Source organism: Macrobrachium nipponense, chromosome 40 (assembly GCF_015104395.2).
Source record: "Macrobrachium nipponense isolate FS-2020 chromosome 40, ASM1510439v2, whole genome shotgun sequence".
Classification (NCBI taxonomy): Eukaryota; Metazoa; Arthropoda; class Malacostraca; order Decapoda; family Palaemonidae; genus Macrobrachium; species Macrobrachium nipponense.
In genome coordinates, this window is record NC_061101.1 from 22,139,850 (window position 1) to 22,158,155 (window position 18,306).

General features: G+C 36.3%; 1 protein-coding gene across 2 annotated transcripts; it reads right to left on the reverse strand.

Moving 5' to 3' along the window:
• Positions 1–1,878: 1,878 nt before the first annotated feature.
• On the reverse strand, positions 1,879–18,049 carry LOC135211986 (sodium-dependent nutrient amino acid transporter 1-like). 2 transcript variants are annotated; one of them, XM_064245251.1, is made up of 8 exons: positions 17,664–18,049; positions 12,933–13,037; positions 9,326–9,584; positions 8,573–8,792; positions 7,049–7,322; positions 6,343–6,855; positions 4,037–4,271; positions 1,879–3,922 (listed from the first exon to the last, which is right to left on the reverse strand). In XM_064245251.1, the coding sequence occupies exons 1-8, from the start codon at positions 17,742–17,744 to the stop codon at positions 3,711–3,713; spliced, it is 1,899 nt and encodes a 632-aa protein (XP_064101321.1). In that variant the 5' UTR covers positions 17,745–18,049; the 3' UTR covers positions 1,879–3,710. The 2 variants fall into 2 exon arrangements, with proteins under 2 accessions (XP_064101321.1, XP_064101322.1); XM_064245252.1 differs by lacking the exon at positions 17,664–18,049 and adding an exon at positions 14,286–14,441.
• Between the last annotated feature and the right edge of the window lie 257 nt (positions 18,050–18,306).

Genomic DNA, 18,306 nt, shown 5'->3' on the forward strand with positions numbered 1-18,306 from the left:
AAGAACTGCTGCAGGTACTTTTAGTCATTTGGCACTGGTGATGTGAACAGCTCCACAAATCACGATAGTGGTAATTTCCCTTGGTTTTATTCATTGTCATAGCTTTAGCTGCCATTTGCTTGAACGTTTGCAGGTCCATTTTTAATGAGCACAGCTTTTGAATATGTGTCTTGGCATGTGGCAAACTCGTCAGTCTGCTTGTGCTCGGCTATCATAGCCCTTGGGTCTGTAGATACTCTCACTAGACTATGTGGTTCAATGGTTTCTGGTGTTCCACTAAGCCTATCCCATTAGCTTACATGTACCTATCAGGAAGCTTCAAGAAAATCCATTAATACTCATTCCATGAGGAATACATATTGCTGTTTCAATTGTACATGTAATGACAAATTGTTCCTTGATGATTAAGGGCTGCTGCAACGAAGTGGTAATGGAACTAGATGAAAGAAAAGGTCTCCATCACATAATTCATACTTTGACACTAAGAAACTTAATTAAAGGTGATAAAGTGAAGCATTCACAATGCACACTTTCCTACAAGTAGGACTGAACTTACAGACAACCTTAGTAGTCTAATAAATGCAAGAATGTGGACTACAGAAAAAATATAATCTGAAATAATGAGGGTAAACAAGTTCAAAGATTCACACAGTCTTAAAATTCTCATATGCAATATACTGTCACATGTTTTACTGTGAATTTTCAGTACTTTGGTATTACATTCACTCATTATGTACGTAACTGGTTTTAAAGGTAGGAAATCGACGAGGTCTTAATAATAAATTGACAACTCACAATTCCTAGAACTATACTTTATTCATTTTGAAAATACATACATGTATCAAGAAAATTATTCTCTTAAAACTTATCACAGACTTTTAAATGTCAAGGTACAGTACAGTAATACGGAGTTAACAAAAGAGAGACCGGTGCACACATGAAATGCGGAAATTACTTATTAAATAAAATTGCAATTAGTGACAAAGGCTTGACCACGAAAATGCCATAAACTGGATCTAACGTTCGTGCGCTCCACCCATTAGAAGCATTCAGATTTTTATTGAAAGATGATGTTTAGGTAGTTTGAGAAGATACAAAATGATATATATCAAAGCTTATACAGCCAACCCCCAGTATTCAGGGGGAATGTGTACCACAAACAACCCCCCCTCCCCAGTAGCTAATATCCATAAATACTTAAAACTCCTTTAAAATTGCTTATGAATGCCTATTTTGATAGTTCAAACACCAAGACACCTTTCTAAAAATGCTTATAACTGAGTATGTTTTAATACTTTTATTACAAAAAATGCATTTAGTCACAAAAATGTTATAAAAATGCAGTAATTAATTTTTTTTTATGATGAATACCACGAATAGGCAAATTTTCCATAAATAATGTGTAAATATATATGTTCCTCAGAAAAATCGGGACCGTGAATGGGTGGGGGCCAACTGAAGATGAAAAACAATATCACATAGATATTATTGATGGATAAAGGAAATAATTTTGGAGTTGATACAAAAACATCTGTGGGATGTCGATTAAGATATGCAAAATTAATAACAGGCAAATTTATGCTTATCAAAAGTGATCATGTTTTTGCAAGATCAGTCTTATGAAAATGAGCTCAGCTATACAGTTCCATAGAAAAAGCTTGTTATTGTTGACACAGTATGAGAAATAACCAGTAAGTCACATTGCATAGTCCAAATTGATTGCCAAAAGAGACAATGCAAGTAGGATATGAAAACCAATTACAGGTTTTGGTACATCCATATATATATATAATATATATCTATAAATATATATATATATATATATATATATAATATATATATATATATATATATATATATATATATATATAGTACATAAGGTTGCAGCAGTAACTTGGAACCTAGTTCAGGGTGTAGGCTTGTTAAGATGAAAATACGGAACTCTGTTTAGTAGGCTACTAAAGACAGCACATAGCTCGCAATGACAAATAACATGGACTCCAGGAATTACATCCAATGATAAATGATGGTCCTTCAGAATGTTTTCATGTGTTGAAAGAAGTTTATTTACAATATGACAGATGTTAGTAAAACTAAAATTACCAGGAACTTTAAGCATTTCACATTATCATTTTGAAAGACAATGAGAAAGTCGGCTTTGTAAGATGTTTTAAATATATTTGCCTTGTATGTAAACTGAATAGGAGTAATAATCCATCTGGATGTAAAGATCGACAACTAGGAAAGGTTTGAAAAGGAACAGGTTAACGTAACATTGACCAACATGGTATATAAAAAAACCCTACAGGTCTGGACAATATCCTTGCGACTTTGAGGTAAATGAATACTTAATTATATTGACTCCTAATTCCAAATACTAGTGATAAATATTGTAAGAACCTGTTGGGAATTTGCAATAAAAGCAACCAGTTGTAACCACCTGGATACCTTTACAAATGATTGCAGGTTTTTTTGATGCAACTAGTTTATAAAGACAATAAAGAGAGAGAAGCAAAGCATGTAATTTAACTACAGTGAACCCCCGTATTCGTGGATTTGCGCATTCGCGGATTTCTCGCTGGAACGCCTATTCGCGGTATTTTTCTGAGAAATATTCACAAATTCTTTTCTTTTTCTTTTATCAGTTTCATCATAAAATGGACTTTTTGTGATAAAACTATTAAAAAACCAGGTATAACATTTTTAGTAGGTGTTTCTCGAGTTTTAACTAACAAAATCTAGGCAGTCCCTGGCTTACAATGGGGGTTCCGTTCTTGAGACACGTCTTAAGCTGGAAAATTGTCAAAAATCCTAAGAAAACCTTACTTTTAATGCTTTGGGTGTATTAAAAACTAAACTGCATTTCATTGCATTTTTCAAAAAAAAACTTCAAATATTGATTATTTTGCAAATTTTGGAATCATATTTCTTCGATCAGATCGGCGTCATAAGCACTGCAACCCTGGAACATGCGTCGTAAACCTGGAAATAATTTCTGATGAATATAATTGAAAAGTATCATAACCTCGGAATGTTGTATGCTGAACTCGTCGTAAGCTAAGGACTGCCTGTTTGCCGTTTTAAGCGCTTTTATACGGGTTCCAACTATTTGCGGGGGTGTCTGGTACACATCCCCCGCGAATACGGGGCGACCACTGTATATGTGTAAATTGAATGTGGTCAGCAAGTGAGCAGGATAACAAAGAGGAACTATATATAGATGAATGGAGGGACTGGCAGGTGGAAACACATAAGAGAACAGAAGAAAAAACATATGAGAACAGAAGAACGAGGTGTCAGAAATGAGAAAGTAATTAAAAAACCTGAGATGTCCACACTGAAGTTTCATATTGACCTGCAGAGAACGCTTTACATGCTGACTCCTGTGGAACGCATTGAACCTGAAATTCGCTTTCATATGCAAATGGAAGTCAGCAATGAAAGCTATCTGTAACTCTGTGTACAAGACAAACAACAATTGCTGAAGTCATTGTAGATGAGGATATCTTTTTCTATGTTCAAAGAATTTATTTTTATAAGTCCGCTACCACAATATATTTTATGCTCAACATCTACTTTATAATCACTGTAGAGCATGTTCACTAAGATTTTAGGGACATTCACTAAAAATATAATTTAACTGTATACTCTCTTGTTGATTCAGTTGAATTACTTTTCTCATGGATGACACTTCATTTGACCTTGTTTTCTCACATACTAACAGACTGTTCGTGATTTTGTTTAAATTGGAGATATTCCTGGCGAAGTTTAGGGTCTTTGGGACACCAATTTGAAGTTGGCTTGAAGAGATGTGCTATATTCTGCCAAACACTGCAATCCTTGTCCCATCGTTTAATTAGTAAAATGAAGAAATTTAACGGCAACATAAGGCAAGCTATAATGGCTATGGCCATACCAAAGTCTGAAAAGAAAAACAGAGATGTGTGTACAATTTAACACTTCATACAATGAAATTTTTGTATGGATCAAAAAAAGGACTGAAGTCATACAGATATTCATTAGAGGTAAAACTTACATGTAGGAGCATCACCAAAAACGTAATCGCCGTAGTTAAGCCGCTCGGACGTTATTTGACCGTAAATAAAGACGAGAATGAGGAAGAGAGGAATAAAGAAAACCCAGCACGCCTTCCAGTAGATGCTCATCTTTCGGTTCAGCATGAACTCGATGTCTCGAAGAAAATTCTTGATGCCATAGATCCACATGATGGCTATGAGCTCACAGATCATAAGGAAGATAACCGGCATTCCCTTAAAAACAAAGAATACCTGTTTGCTCTGATCTGTTTCACTAATTGTGACTTATTTTGAACACTTTAAGATAACTCTGTTCAAGAAGGCAGTGGAGATGCTCTCACCAACAGAATTATGAATGAATTATTGTTGACATAACCCAGAAAAAGTATGTTCTGTTTAATTAATGAGGTATTGAAACTTAATCAAACTTATACTATTGCTGCTATGAATGGTTTTATATTACCTTTAACATGTACATATATTAAATCTTGGGACTTTAACACAAGGTAATTTTGATACCACACAAACAGCCCTCAGTCCATACAAATACTAGTTAATGCAAGAAAAAAAAAAAAAGAATAGTTCAAGAACCCTGTTGGATGAGATAATGAAGTACACCTGCTCTTTCAGTAAATTTTTCATTATCTCTCAAATGATCAAGCAGTAATGAGAAGTTTGTTTGATATGCTATACGTACAATGGGAGTGTGAAATAATTGATGAATCAGCTCATACGTTAAAAAATAAAATATTCATGCTATTGAAAGAATAAAATACTAAACAAGTAAGGGATGTATGAATTCATAAGAATGAACACTAAATAATTAAGATTATTTATACTCAGGAAAGTTGGTTAAGGCCATAGGCTGAGTTATCAAGTGTTAGAATCCTCAACAATTTACGTATTTCACATATTGTGAAAGAGATATTATATTAGTCGCAAGTTATCTTTTTTTTTTCCCACCAGCCATATGCTCTTTCTTCTAGAGCTTCCCCCTCTGTCAACTTGTCCTTCTCCAGTGGCTATAAGAGAGCCAGGGAGATGAAACTTTCTTTACTGTCTAAACTGAAACAGCCCACAAAGTTTCGAATGCATGATTGATAAGTGAATTTTCGTATACTAGGCAACATAAATATGAATTTTGTTATAATATATGTTTAATAAGCTTGAAAACAATACAAGAAATGATAGGTGTTTGCTGTTTGTTTTGTTTGGTGTGCGCCATTTTTTTTCAGGCATGTAGACAGGTTCATAATACGACAATATTTTGATATAACAATATCGTTAATCACGACACTATCGAGTGTGGCGTAGCACTACAAAAACTTAAGTCGAATGAGTTGGTGGCAGCACTCAAAAACTCAATAATTAAGTGATACTGCAAATGTTACAAATCGGTGACTATTTCTCCTGTACAGTATTGTTGTGGGATATAATTTTGTACTGCTTTATTTTATTTGTACTTTTCATACACGCAAACAAATATTTAATACAGTGAATTTCCAATGTACTTTGAAATACATAATATATTCAGCCTAAGTCAAGAGTCAGTCAGAAAAATGAAGATAGGGTTTATTTTTCTGCGACTCTGTTAATCATCCTGCTTTTAGATCAGCATATCTATTGAAATTTTTTTTTTATTATCATATAGTGTGTACATACTGGCATTTATATTGAAAATATACTTTGTAGGCGGCAGATAAAAGTGCTCTGTACTATTAATTATCAACCGTAGTTGAACATTTTGTAATCTTTACGTCATGCACTTGCATATTCATTTACTTTTATATTCCATCAAGCTTTGGACTTGCCGTTGATGTCCTTGAGCCAAAGATCCATTGTATTTAAACTCGTTCTTGTGAGTCGACTGCGTGACTCGAATTACAATGAGAATATTTCACATTGGAAGTATTTCCTCCTCCCATTACGCGTCGTAGTCTTGATTTTTGTTTGTATGGTGCTTTTACGTTGCATGGAACAAGTGGTTATTCAGCAACGGGACCAACCGCTTTACGTGACTTCCGAACCGCGTCGAGAGTGAACTTCTATCACCAGAAATACACATCTCTCAATCCTCAATGGAATGGCCGAGAATCGAACCCGCGACCAGTCGTAGTCTTGACTACATATAAGCATTTCATGCACTACACATAATATATACTAAAGTAGGGTGTGTGTAGGGTAATTCCTGTGTTAAACTGGTGTAATGTTCATGGGGCTTTGATTTAGCTGTGATCTTCTTGAAAGCATCTTCCTATACATTTACCTTGCAAAAAAGTAACAAACAAATCAAGTACATACTCACACCTCCATAGTAATTCACGATAGTCAGAATGTGTTGGCCTTGAGGAATCGTGTAGATTATTCCTGTTGACAATCCAGCCAGGGATGCCACGAGAGCCACCTTCCATTGCGTTGCATTTGGAAACTCATCACAGATGATCGTAATAGCCACCTGGTTATAACCTATGGCACTTCCAACTCCTAGAGTGAAGAGCATAAAAAAGAAGAGAGCAGAAAAGAGCTGTGGGACATATTCAAATCTTGCCAAAGCATCTGGGTAACTGACAAATGCTAATGGTGTACCTCCACCTCTAACCACCTCATCAATTTCAACACCAAGTAATTCTGCCAAATGACCTAATATGGAGAAGATTGTTACCCCGCCAAAAATACAAGTAAATGTATCCATGAAAGAGATGATTGCTGCATCCCGGTAAACATTTTGCCGGAAAGGATTGTAAGATGAAAAAATTGTGACCATTCCAAAACCAACTGATAAGCTGAAGAAGCACTGGTCCACAGCTGCATACCAGACCTGTAATTTAATTCATCCTTAGACTTGAGTAGAATTGACAGTACTGCTTTGCTTACGAAATAAACAAGCCATAATCGACATATGATGTGCAAACTATGATGGTCTTTAGATCATTATAATCCAGTACAATCAACAACAATTTCATAGACAACTACTAGTAATCAAAAGAAAGTTTACTTATTTCTTAACTTACTCCTGGATCAAGGAGCTTCTTCCACCTTGGAGTAATAAAGTATAGGACACCTTTGAAAGCTCCAGGAAGTGTTAATCCCCGAATCAACATGATAAGAAGAACGACATATGGAAAGATGGCAGTGAAGTATGCGGCTTTTCCTGTGCTTTTGACTCCTTTGACTTGTGAGAGGAACACAAATATCCAGGATAGGAGGAGGCATAGTGCTAAATGCATGTCAGGCGAACCTAGGCCGTTGTCAAATCCCTGAGGGTCGACTTTCAACACCACTTTCCTGTTGGCAAATTTGGAATGCTGTTAAAATTTATGCTAATTTAAGTGAGGACAGTAAAAAAAATACTGATGAAGTTTGACGATCATATACTAGTTTAAAGGAGCACAAAGCGCATTGAACCTGCATATTGCCAACTCCCTTTCTTGGTCACTAGCAAGGAAGAAATGAATGCAGCAAAATAGGCAAGCTAGATGAACGTCGTCTGCAAAATTATTTTGTTCTGCTTTTGAGTGTTTGATAATTTTATTGCCTCCAAGTTTATGAGTCATTGATATTATGTCTTTAAATATATGTGAGGTTAGTCAAAATTTGCTCTTCCTCTTGCACTATCAAGTCCAATGCAATGGAAGGCGTGGCCCAATTCAGAGTTGAATCTGCAGAAAAGAAATAATGCTCTGAAAATAATGAAAAACTCTTGTGCATTTGTTACTTTTACGTGAAGTGCTAGGAGTGGCTGAACGTACCTATGTAATTCTTATTCATTAGTAGACATGAAAATTTTGCTTCTGCGGAAAAGGAATAGCCATAATTTTAAGCATGAATGATATTAAAGATTTGCTGAGAAGGAAATAAGGCCAATAAAAAAACTGATGTTAGCGTTCTGAAAGGCTGAAGTTAACGGAAAGTAAAAGGAAGAAATCAGGATCATGAAAGATTTAAGATATTATTTAAGATTTGTGATACGACGCAGCAAACAAGAAATACTTCCCTAATAGTGCAAGGTTTATGAAATATAAAAGTGAAATGTAGCTTGCATGATTCAGTAGGTGTTTAGAAAAGTGACTGAAGCTATGTAAGAGTATCCTAGAGAGACATCATCCATACTGAAGCAGTTACAACATGGAAGGAACAAATTGTATGCAGATAAAATTTTATGTTAAATGGAGTCAGTATGGATGATAAAAAGCCAAGGACTTAGAAATACAGGCAGCTCCCGCTTAACGGTGGCATCAGTTAACAGCTATCTGGTTATACAGCGCTTGTCTCGCGACGCTGTTAACTAGATTTTCTGTGCCGATATCCAGTTAGCAGCGCCGATTTCTAGCTAACAGCAGCGCCAATCTCTGGTTAACGATGCCGACATTCAGTTAGCGTCGCCGTTAAGCAGGTTTTCACAGCTTTCATCGCCGATTTTCGGTTAGCGGCGATTTTTGGTTAGCAGCATCGGCTGGGAACGGAATCGAATACAAAATGTGAACTAGAAATCTTCTGTGAAATACTAAACATGAAGCAGATATTTTTATATTTACTTGAAATACTCCTCTGCAGCTGAAACACGAGTAGAGCTATTAGATGTCAGGTTTCCTGTCATATTGGTATCAAAACATCCTGCAGAAGCCCAAGGACCACATGTTGCCCATGGCAAGACACTCGAGAAGGAGGCAAAGAAGTAGTAAGCACAAAGACCCATCAAAGAAACATAGAAGGTCAGTACTGTCCAAGCTGCTATGGCCTGCCCATATCCCACACCTGCGGAAGAAACTTGTTTAGAACCAGAAACAATTCTGTTTTCCAGATTTGATGTTGTTTTCACTCAACAGAGACACATTAGGCTTAAGTTTGAAAAGTATTTTTCTAAGTAAAGTATAAACGACTATTGATTATTCAAAGGATCTTATCCTTCAGCATAGGAATAGGCTGGCTATTTTTACATCGTCTTTGCTTGTTTTATGGCAACAATGGTAAGTCAGAGAATGATACTGATAATATCATACTTCCCAAGGAAGAGCAATCATTTGAATTACGTGGAAAGTGATGCAAAATCAGAAGTCACCATAAAACTGACATGTGACATGATAAAAGTAAAGGGCAATACATAATTTACAAACACAAGGTTTTTTTTGGTCAAGACTATATTTTTTACATGCATGAATAACTTTGACTTAGAGTTGTTTGAAACTCTGAGTTCAAACTCTGGACTAAGGCATGTCATTGAGGTTTAAGTGATGTCCAATACATTTTAGATACTTTCAAATCTTATCAGAAAACAGAATATACTTCACCTCTGAAGGCAGGGCAGATTTCCCATATCTTCACAGGACCACAGGATGCAAACTGGCCAAGGACAAACTCCATGTAGTACAGGGGCTTCCCAATGAACATCAAGACGAGAATGTAAGGAATAAGGAACGCTCCTCCCCCGTTGTCATAGGCGATGAAGGGGAAACGCCAGATGTTGCCTACTCCAACAGACATGGCAATGCAAGAGAGGAGAAATTCCCTCTGGTTGGTCCACTGTGCTCTCTTAGGGTATGCGTCCTCCTATGCAGTAGTAATAGTCGTCAGGAAAGCAATGCAGTGTTTTGTTATTACATTTTATTTCAGTTATAATTTAGTTGATAATTTTAAAATAGAAATTGATTATTAGAAAACTCTAAGCTGGAAGCTGGAAAAGTCACTGAGTAAAAAAATAAATGAAAAGTCATATTCATTAACTACGTGATTCTGCACCAATATTATTTTTGTAACGTAAAATTTCAGGTCAAAATATCATGAACTGGCTCCTTTTTATAAAAGCCATTGCAATACTTCTGGCCTAGTACCCACCTCCAATTCCTTAATAAATTACAGCATAAACATAAAGACGTTGAGAAGTCAGTTTGCAACTGCTTCTTTTTCAAGTTAATAGTTGTTATATTATCAAGGTATTCGTCATACACTTAGACCCTATCTGCATTATTTGTTGATGAGATGCAAACTGAATGACTATAAAAATATAGGTTGGCATCAGTTGCAGTGCTAAATGAAACGATAAGACCAGCTGATCAAGATGCTTAACTCCCATCGTGTTGTGGTTCCTTTTTTCAAAAGATAGAAAACCCGTTTTCTATCTGAAGTATTTCTCCATAAGAGTTTGACTCTAGGTGTTAAGTTCTTGGTTATTAGCGAGATGATAAGGTGAATACTAGAATGTTTATATTTCAGTCTGTGATGTTTTTTTGCATTTCGAAATTTTAACTGATAGTGTTATCATACATTCACCTTTTATCTTCCTGCGCCATTTTCCATTTGGTGAGAACTTACTTAGTGCACAAGTGAAATGATAAGGTCATTGTTAAGATGCAATTTCAATGCCTTATTATTTAATTTCACTATTAACATTCTTTAAAAGATAAATATTTAAATATTAATTGAAAAGTTTGGATGGGTAATTATGAAAAATATCATTTCACCTTTTCCTTTGGTGGTGTGGAATCTTCATGTAAAGACGGCACATGTTTAAGAATGTATAGTTATTTCATGTCAAGTGACGCTTCTCAATGTAGATTCTGACAGCGACAATTTAAACTTTGTCCCGTAGTAGAGCCAGTGATGTCAAATATAGGGATAACATTTTTTTTTTTATCTTTATATACTGTTAAATTGCAAGAAAAACTTGATATGGTTTTGAGTGCAGAGTAATTCATGCAGATTTATTGATGTTTGTAAAATAAACAAACAAAGACTTCAGAACACCAGAACGGTGTTCCTCTTCAGTGTTGATGTTAAAATGGCACATTTTAACGTTTGCCATTTTAACGTTAACACTGATGAGGAACCCCGTTCTGGTGTTAGAAAGTCTTTGTTTGCTTTTTATACAGTGATATACTTTACTCTATAACAGTGGATCTTTATTATTACACAGGTTGTTTTCCACGAGATTGTAAATTTCTTAACAATGACTAATTTGTTGTAAAAGCTGGTCTGAAACAAAGGTGTGTTATGTCTTCATGGCCGTTCAATATCTTAATGGGTGGAGTGTTGTAAGAAGTCAAGGAAAGGACAATAGATGCGAGCTCACAGTGGTAAGATTAAAAACAAGTAAAAATTGCGCCAAAGTTTCTTCGAAACAATAGAATTTGCTGTATGAGTCGCGATCCATTAAAATTTCAGCCACGGGCCAGATTTGGGCTGTCCTATAGCGTTGCCAGATGCACGATCATGGCTAAATTTAACCTTAAATAAGATAATAAATACTGAGGCTAGACGGCTGTAATTTGGTACGTTTGATGATGGGAAGGTGGATGATCAACATACCAATTTGCAGCCCTCTAGCCTCAGTATAGTTTAAGACCTGGCAGAACAAGAGTGGACGGGCAGAGGGAGCCATTTCAATAGTGTACTCTTACAGAAAACTAAAATTGTGTTGTAAGTGGAGGAAAATGATTGATACTTGTGGACGGTATTATGCTAATTTTGGATAGGGAGGAAAAAAGCTAGAAATTCAGTGAAGGAACTCGAAAGCGTCTGCAAGAGGGGAATGTTGAACGTGAATGGAAGATAAATTTGAAGATCTTGACATGAACTGTTTCATACAGTAAATAAGATTTAACAGGAACTGTTTGGGTGAAAATGGCCAGTGGTAATGGATATTATATATATATATATATATATATACTATATATATATATATATAGATATATATATATATATATATATATATATATATATATATCATATATATATATATATTATATATATATATATATATATATATATATATATATCTTACAAGTGTGTAATGTTAGTGAATCACATATCATGTCTTGCTTGGAGACAGGCTGAGCTGTAGGGGCAGCTTACTTGAGTGAAGGAATTTGGTACGTAAGCATTTTAACCGAGAGACCGCTCGTCTTGTCGTCAAGCATGTACATTCGTTTGTACGGATGATACAGGTCTAATCGACCAGGGCACTTGCGAAAGTCACATTCCTTTTGGTGAGAAGAAAGAGGTCAGTTGGTACATGCCAGGTGTAGGGAGAGAAAACCCCCATCGTAAAGGTATGGCACATATTTTGTAAGACTTAGAAAACCATTACCTTTGAAAAGAGAGAGAAGTGTGAAATACATTCTTTTACTTAATTACTTTGAAAAGAGTGATGTGTGAAGTGTATCTTTTATCCATTGTTATCTTTATTACAGATGGGTTCTATTCCATGGTATTAGAGACGGGATTCTCTAACCTGACTAAAACAATGAACCTATTGACATTCTGGGTCTGGGAGTGAATTCTTAGTCAGGAAGGTAGAGTGATAACTTACTAGTTATCTTTATGGGCAGATTTGGGTTTTTGTCACTATGACTTGTTAATCATTTTGTTCTATTCTATATTCATCTGCTTTGGGTAATAAATAGTATATTTTTATACTTACGTGATCTTAATAGCCTAATGACAAGTTTGCAGACAGAGGGCACCATTGACAACAGGTAAGGGTTTCCAATTTGTGTAGTTTTAATAAAAGGGTGGTGGGTTTATATATATATAGATATAAGATTATATATATATAATAATATATATATATATATATATAAAATGCTGATCCATTACCACCAAACATTTCACTATTGTCTCCTAATCACATGCAACTTAAAAGGGTGTTGTTTACTGCTCAGTCACGAATGAACCCTGGTTGTTCGTGTCCCCTGCTAACACTGCTGCTGCTCTTCTTCTTCTTCTTCTTTTTCTTCTTTTTTTTTACAAAGCGGTATTAAACGTCATTCCATTCCAAATCCACCCCTACACGTGACCACACACTCATATGTATATACGCACACACATACATCTCTACCAATTCAGTTCTGCGCTTATTTGAACCCATTTCTTACCTGATGAGACGAGTAATCTTATTACCTGAACTTCGCCAACGGGCGAGGGCTGCCCCAAGACCTTTGCTCCAGAGATGTGACTGTCCGGTCCTCCTCCTTCATCCAGAGCCAGTCCATGGTTAACGTGTCCCTGCAAAATGGGGGAAAGGGTGTTGTTAGTGAGGGAAATGCTTCACTCTTTCTTCCGGGACTTTTTTTTTTTTTTTTTTTTTGAGGGGGGGGAGGTCAGTGAGGCTGAACGTGCATGAAGCGAAATGTTTCCACGTTTACCAACCAGGACTGATGAATGACGATTGGCGGTTTTACTGTAAGTTGAAGAGCTTCGGATAGAGTTAGGGAAAGTTTATGTATGTCACACAACAACAACGAATGAAAGATGTAGTGCGGTGTTCAATATGAAGGCAGCAATTAAATAAAAGGCAGAAAATGTGTTTTGAAAATAAGAGGAGCAAAGATGAAACCTACCCACTAAATTCTTATCAGAAAACCATTTACTATACCTCTTTTCATATTCTCTTTCATCCATCTGACTTTCCACCCTCTCTTAACAATTGATTCATAGTGCAACTACGAGGTTTTCCTCCTGTTACACCTTTTAGTGCCAATTTCCGTTTCAACGCTGCATAACCTCATAGTTCCCAGTGCTTGGCCTTTGGTCTAAATTCTATATTCAATTAAATTCCGTTCTGATCAGAAAAGATAACACTATCTCTGTTCCAAGTTATAGGAAATAACTTTTCGTTCCTTTTGGAGGAATATTAGGAGGTCGGCTCGTCTACAGTCTTGAGAGAGAGAGAGAGAGAGAGAGAGAGAGACAGAGACAGAGAGAGAGACAGAGACAGAGACAGAGAAAGAGACAGCGAGAGAGAGAGAGAGAGAGAGAGAGAGATAAAATGAGTGCGAAAAGATTCCGCAATGAGTGTCTTTATTTCAGATAATGTAAAACTATAATTTATGAAGCAAACGCCAATTATAATTGCTAAAAACATGAGACCGGTTAAATTTGCTAAGTAAAGCCTGGGTATGGGAACGATTTCGGCTATAGTTAGGAAATCGTTCAAAGAATTAGATACAAAAATCAGCCTAGTACTGCGTTATACGACCTTGAAGGCGTATTTAGCAATATAAATAGAACGAATTTGGTAGGAGGTTATGAAAGACTAATTGAAACTGAAGAGTTAACGTAAATTCTTTATATTCAAAGGTCTAACGAAATACGTATGATAGATGATCTAGCTGTAAGAGGAAGTGTACGAGATTAGTAAATGTAGAAGTGACCGAACTGAGAAAGCTCAAGGTGGAAAGGAAGCGAGAAGGGAGTTTGAGAAATGTAGAATATATCTAAACAAATGACTCATCAAGAACCGAACTAATTCACCTTTCCTACTGGATCTGGGCCAAGCGTCGAAACGGTATCCATCTCAAAGAGAATCTTGTACAGAAAAGTTTGCCCTGAGTGGTCTTCCTAATTCCCAGCTCTAGACTAAGCTCTCTGATGGAAGGAAGAGTCGAGCGTGATCTTACAGGGACAGCGACGGGAAGGTGCCAACTCATGGAATTTATGAGTCTTTGTGTGCTTATCGTACACAATGAGGTTTTGAGATATTGTTGTTCAGTCTGAATCTGATTAAGGTCGAAGAACCGCTAGACGTAGGTAATAAAAATGTAGATTGTGAGTTTTGTAAGCCGAAGAAACCGGACTTCTCCCCTAGGCCAATGAGACCATTCATTCTTCGAAAGATATAACCGATTTTTTTTCAGGACTGATATTATAACAAATTTTACTAAGGAAAATAGGAATTTGGAAGAAATAATATTGAATTTGACATATAAGACTCCAGGTTATTTGCTTGAGATTTTAAATAGAGTAGAGCCATATCTTTTTTTTTTTGGCAACATTTCATTTATTAATTTTATTTTACTCGACAAAATAATTCACATATTGATTTTAAAAGAAATATAGGACTGATGAAAATGGTAGTGAGAATAATGTTATGAAATTCCCTAGCTGTAACCCCTTTCATTTCTATTACTGTACCTACTTTCATATTCCTTCCGTCTTACTTTTCACCCTCTCCTAACAATATATATTCATAGTGTGACTGGGAGGTTTTCACCCTTTAACGCCTTTCAAACTATTACTGACAATTTCTCTTTCAGCGCTGAATGACAGCATTAATTGGTCCTAGTGTCTGGCCTTTGGTCCAAATTCTATATTCAGTCAGTAAGTAATTCACAATTTCCTGAAAAACAATTGTGTAATAAAAATTTACAACTATTTGGAAAACTATATTACTATGTAAAATATATTTTACATGGTAATATATAGTTTACAACATAATTATGGATTTTTATTACACAATAACACTAATCGTATGTAGGCTGAATGATTATTAAAATTGCGGGGTTCTCTCTCGACGTGGTTCGGAAGTCACCACTAGTTCCATGCAACGTAAAAACACCATACAAACAAAAAATAAAAAAACCGTTAGTACACATCACGCAGTGCACTGTAGGCATTACCAGCGTTTTCTTCGTTTCCCGTGGAGAAAACGCTGGTATCATTTTTGGGTGACCTAAAGTAAAATGGTTAATTCCGAACCAATCTAGACCGGAAGATCAATACGAATTTCAGCGATAATTTTTTCGGAAGACTCCAGCCACCTCCCACATTATAACCTTTATTTTTCTTGGGTAAAACACATCAAAATAAAAAAAATTCTTGTCTATACATAACCTTTGCAAATGCTTAATAACAGGGGTAAAAAAAATTATAGCAAAATTATGACTAATACGGTAAGACAATGCCGCCCACCTTCCACAGCTAATCGACGAAATTGCAACCAGTGAACTTCCTTAGGTTACGTTATGTTGGTATTTGTAGGTTCTCTTAGAGCTCTATTATTTCCTACCCATTTTTGCATGAAATACCGTAAATGTTTTTTTTCATGCAAAAATGGCTTGCTTGAGTTTCCCGAAATGTCTGGCTGGAGTCTTTTTGTTTTCTCGGGATTTTAGACTTTCCTCCAAAACAGGCCAGACCTAAATATCTCGACAAATAAGGGAGACTTGCAGTTTTGAAAGCTGCTGAACTTGAAATTAATTTCTCTTGTTAGTTTAAGATATTAGCACTTCTTATTTATTCTATCTTGTTTAGGTTTTCACCAGTCAGAACTCCTAGGCTTATCTATATGTTTTTACAGCGTGCACCTTTGCACGATTTATTTTAAGAGATTTATCGTCAATATTTGAAGCTCTCTTCTGCCCTAATCAGCTGACATTCTATTAAATCTTTATCGATCTAAGTTTTTCGTCTTCTGTTTATCCAGCACTTTGTCTTTTATTAAATTGTCCGTAACCAGATAAAATCGTAAAAGATCTGCATGCGAACGTACGCTTTCCTTCATTTTTTTTCTCCCTTCACGAGAATTCGATAGTGCACGTACAGTAGTGTTGGTATAATATTAACCAAGACACTTGTGGCGATTTAATGCACCACTTTAGTTTACGGGGTTCTAGGCCAGGTGGTATGACCAATAAATTAAGCCTAAATGGCACAGTTACCAGCCATTACTCTAGGACAGCTGAATGGTGATAAAAATGCGAAGTTTAAACACCTTTTAATTACAATAACAAACTTTAAATAAACATACTTAACATAAAGCAGACTTCAGTACGACACGAGCACGTGACCGCTTCAAAAGAAGCTCGAAATGAAATCTTAATTATCGGCAAAAATAATCCCCTTTACTCTCAATTTAATACATGTTTAATACGAAGTAATTCACTAGAAAGATTGACGATTGTCGATTCAAAAGATACATTACGATTACTTACTTTAGTTACAGCATGGTCACAGAGCTCCTCACCCCTCACATACAACTCACTGGAACTTCTTTACATACAAGATATGTGACACTGGGAATAAACTGCCACCAGATATTGTATACAGCAAGAGGAAGAGTTTAAAAGAAAGCTAGACATAATCATTACGACACTGTGAATGCACAGTAAAACCTGCTCCTACAGATAGTGAGCACACGATGTCTCCTCGGATGGACTGACAAGTCTTTTAGACATCCTAGTCCTTGTAACTCATTTTTAAATGGCATTCACCTTCATAAGCGATTCCCCACTAAACTAAGTCGGTCACAAACCCTTCTCAATGTAGCTCTTTTCATTACAGTATATTATTTGTTATGTTTTCTAATTAAAATATAACGACCTATCAATATTATAAATCGTTGTTTCCATTTGTATCCCTTTTTTCTAAACTAAAAAAAATGCTACTTTTCTGGTGCTCTTGATACAAAAAAAAAACTAGCGCAAATCTAGCGCACACTCGATGTAAAGCTGGCGCAAAACTTGCAATAGTAGTTGGCAACAATGCGTGAGTCGTCTCACGCTCAGTTGCTCACTAATAGTATCTCAAGGACTCAGGAAGTCAAAAATCTTACACAGAAAGTCAAGAGTCCTACACTACTCAAAAAACAACATAGCAGGGAACTCGTCCCGAGTAATCGAGGAATTACATAATGCACATTCAAAAACACGTCCACAACGGACTCTGTACACAATTATTACGCTCGGTGGACGGCGTAAGTCGGTCTCGTGCGACGTAATTTCACTAAAAGTCACTTACCTATCCCCAAAACCTTCACACCTCCCCTCGATTAGCGCTCTTTCACAGTCCATCTCGGCAATCGCACACAACAGAAAGAAACAATAAACACTACTAGATCAGTTCGTCTCTTACCTGCTCAGACATTCCTTTTCTCTGTTCAACAGCTGCTCTCCTTTTCGTACGCACACCTGCTTCATCTACTGTCTCGCTCATGCCTCTCCTACCACTTTCACTTGCACGACTCTGCTTCACTCAGTTCACTCTGGGAGTCTGGAATCTCGTCGTTTCCTGCCTCGCTGCTGCTGTCGTAGATCTCGGTATCCAGCTGCTCTCTCTCTCTCTTCGTCGTGGGCTTTTTAACCTTGAGCGGGACAATGTGCTGCCCGAAACGTAGGTTTTCTCCGTTGTCGAAGAGCACTTTCATCGACCTAATGACCCCGTCAGCGTTAGGGTAACACTTCGATTTTCTTACCTATGAGCAAGTTATTCTTTAGACCTTGCCTAGGAGGGGCCAGTGACTGTGCTCGGCAGTGTACCAAATGTGTTAGACATAAATGAGCTATATTGTGGTGCGAAATGCGCTAGAAATGCGTGAGGAATACTATTAAGTTTCCACCCTGTATATGGATTCTGGTCATGATACTAACATTAGGTAATGATGATGATAACAATTATCATCATTTACATTGTATAATATAACAATTATACTTAAATAAATTTCTGTTGCCTTCAGATTAATAAATGACATGAGACTGAGGAACTTGCAGAAGTTGTA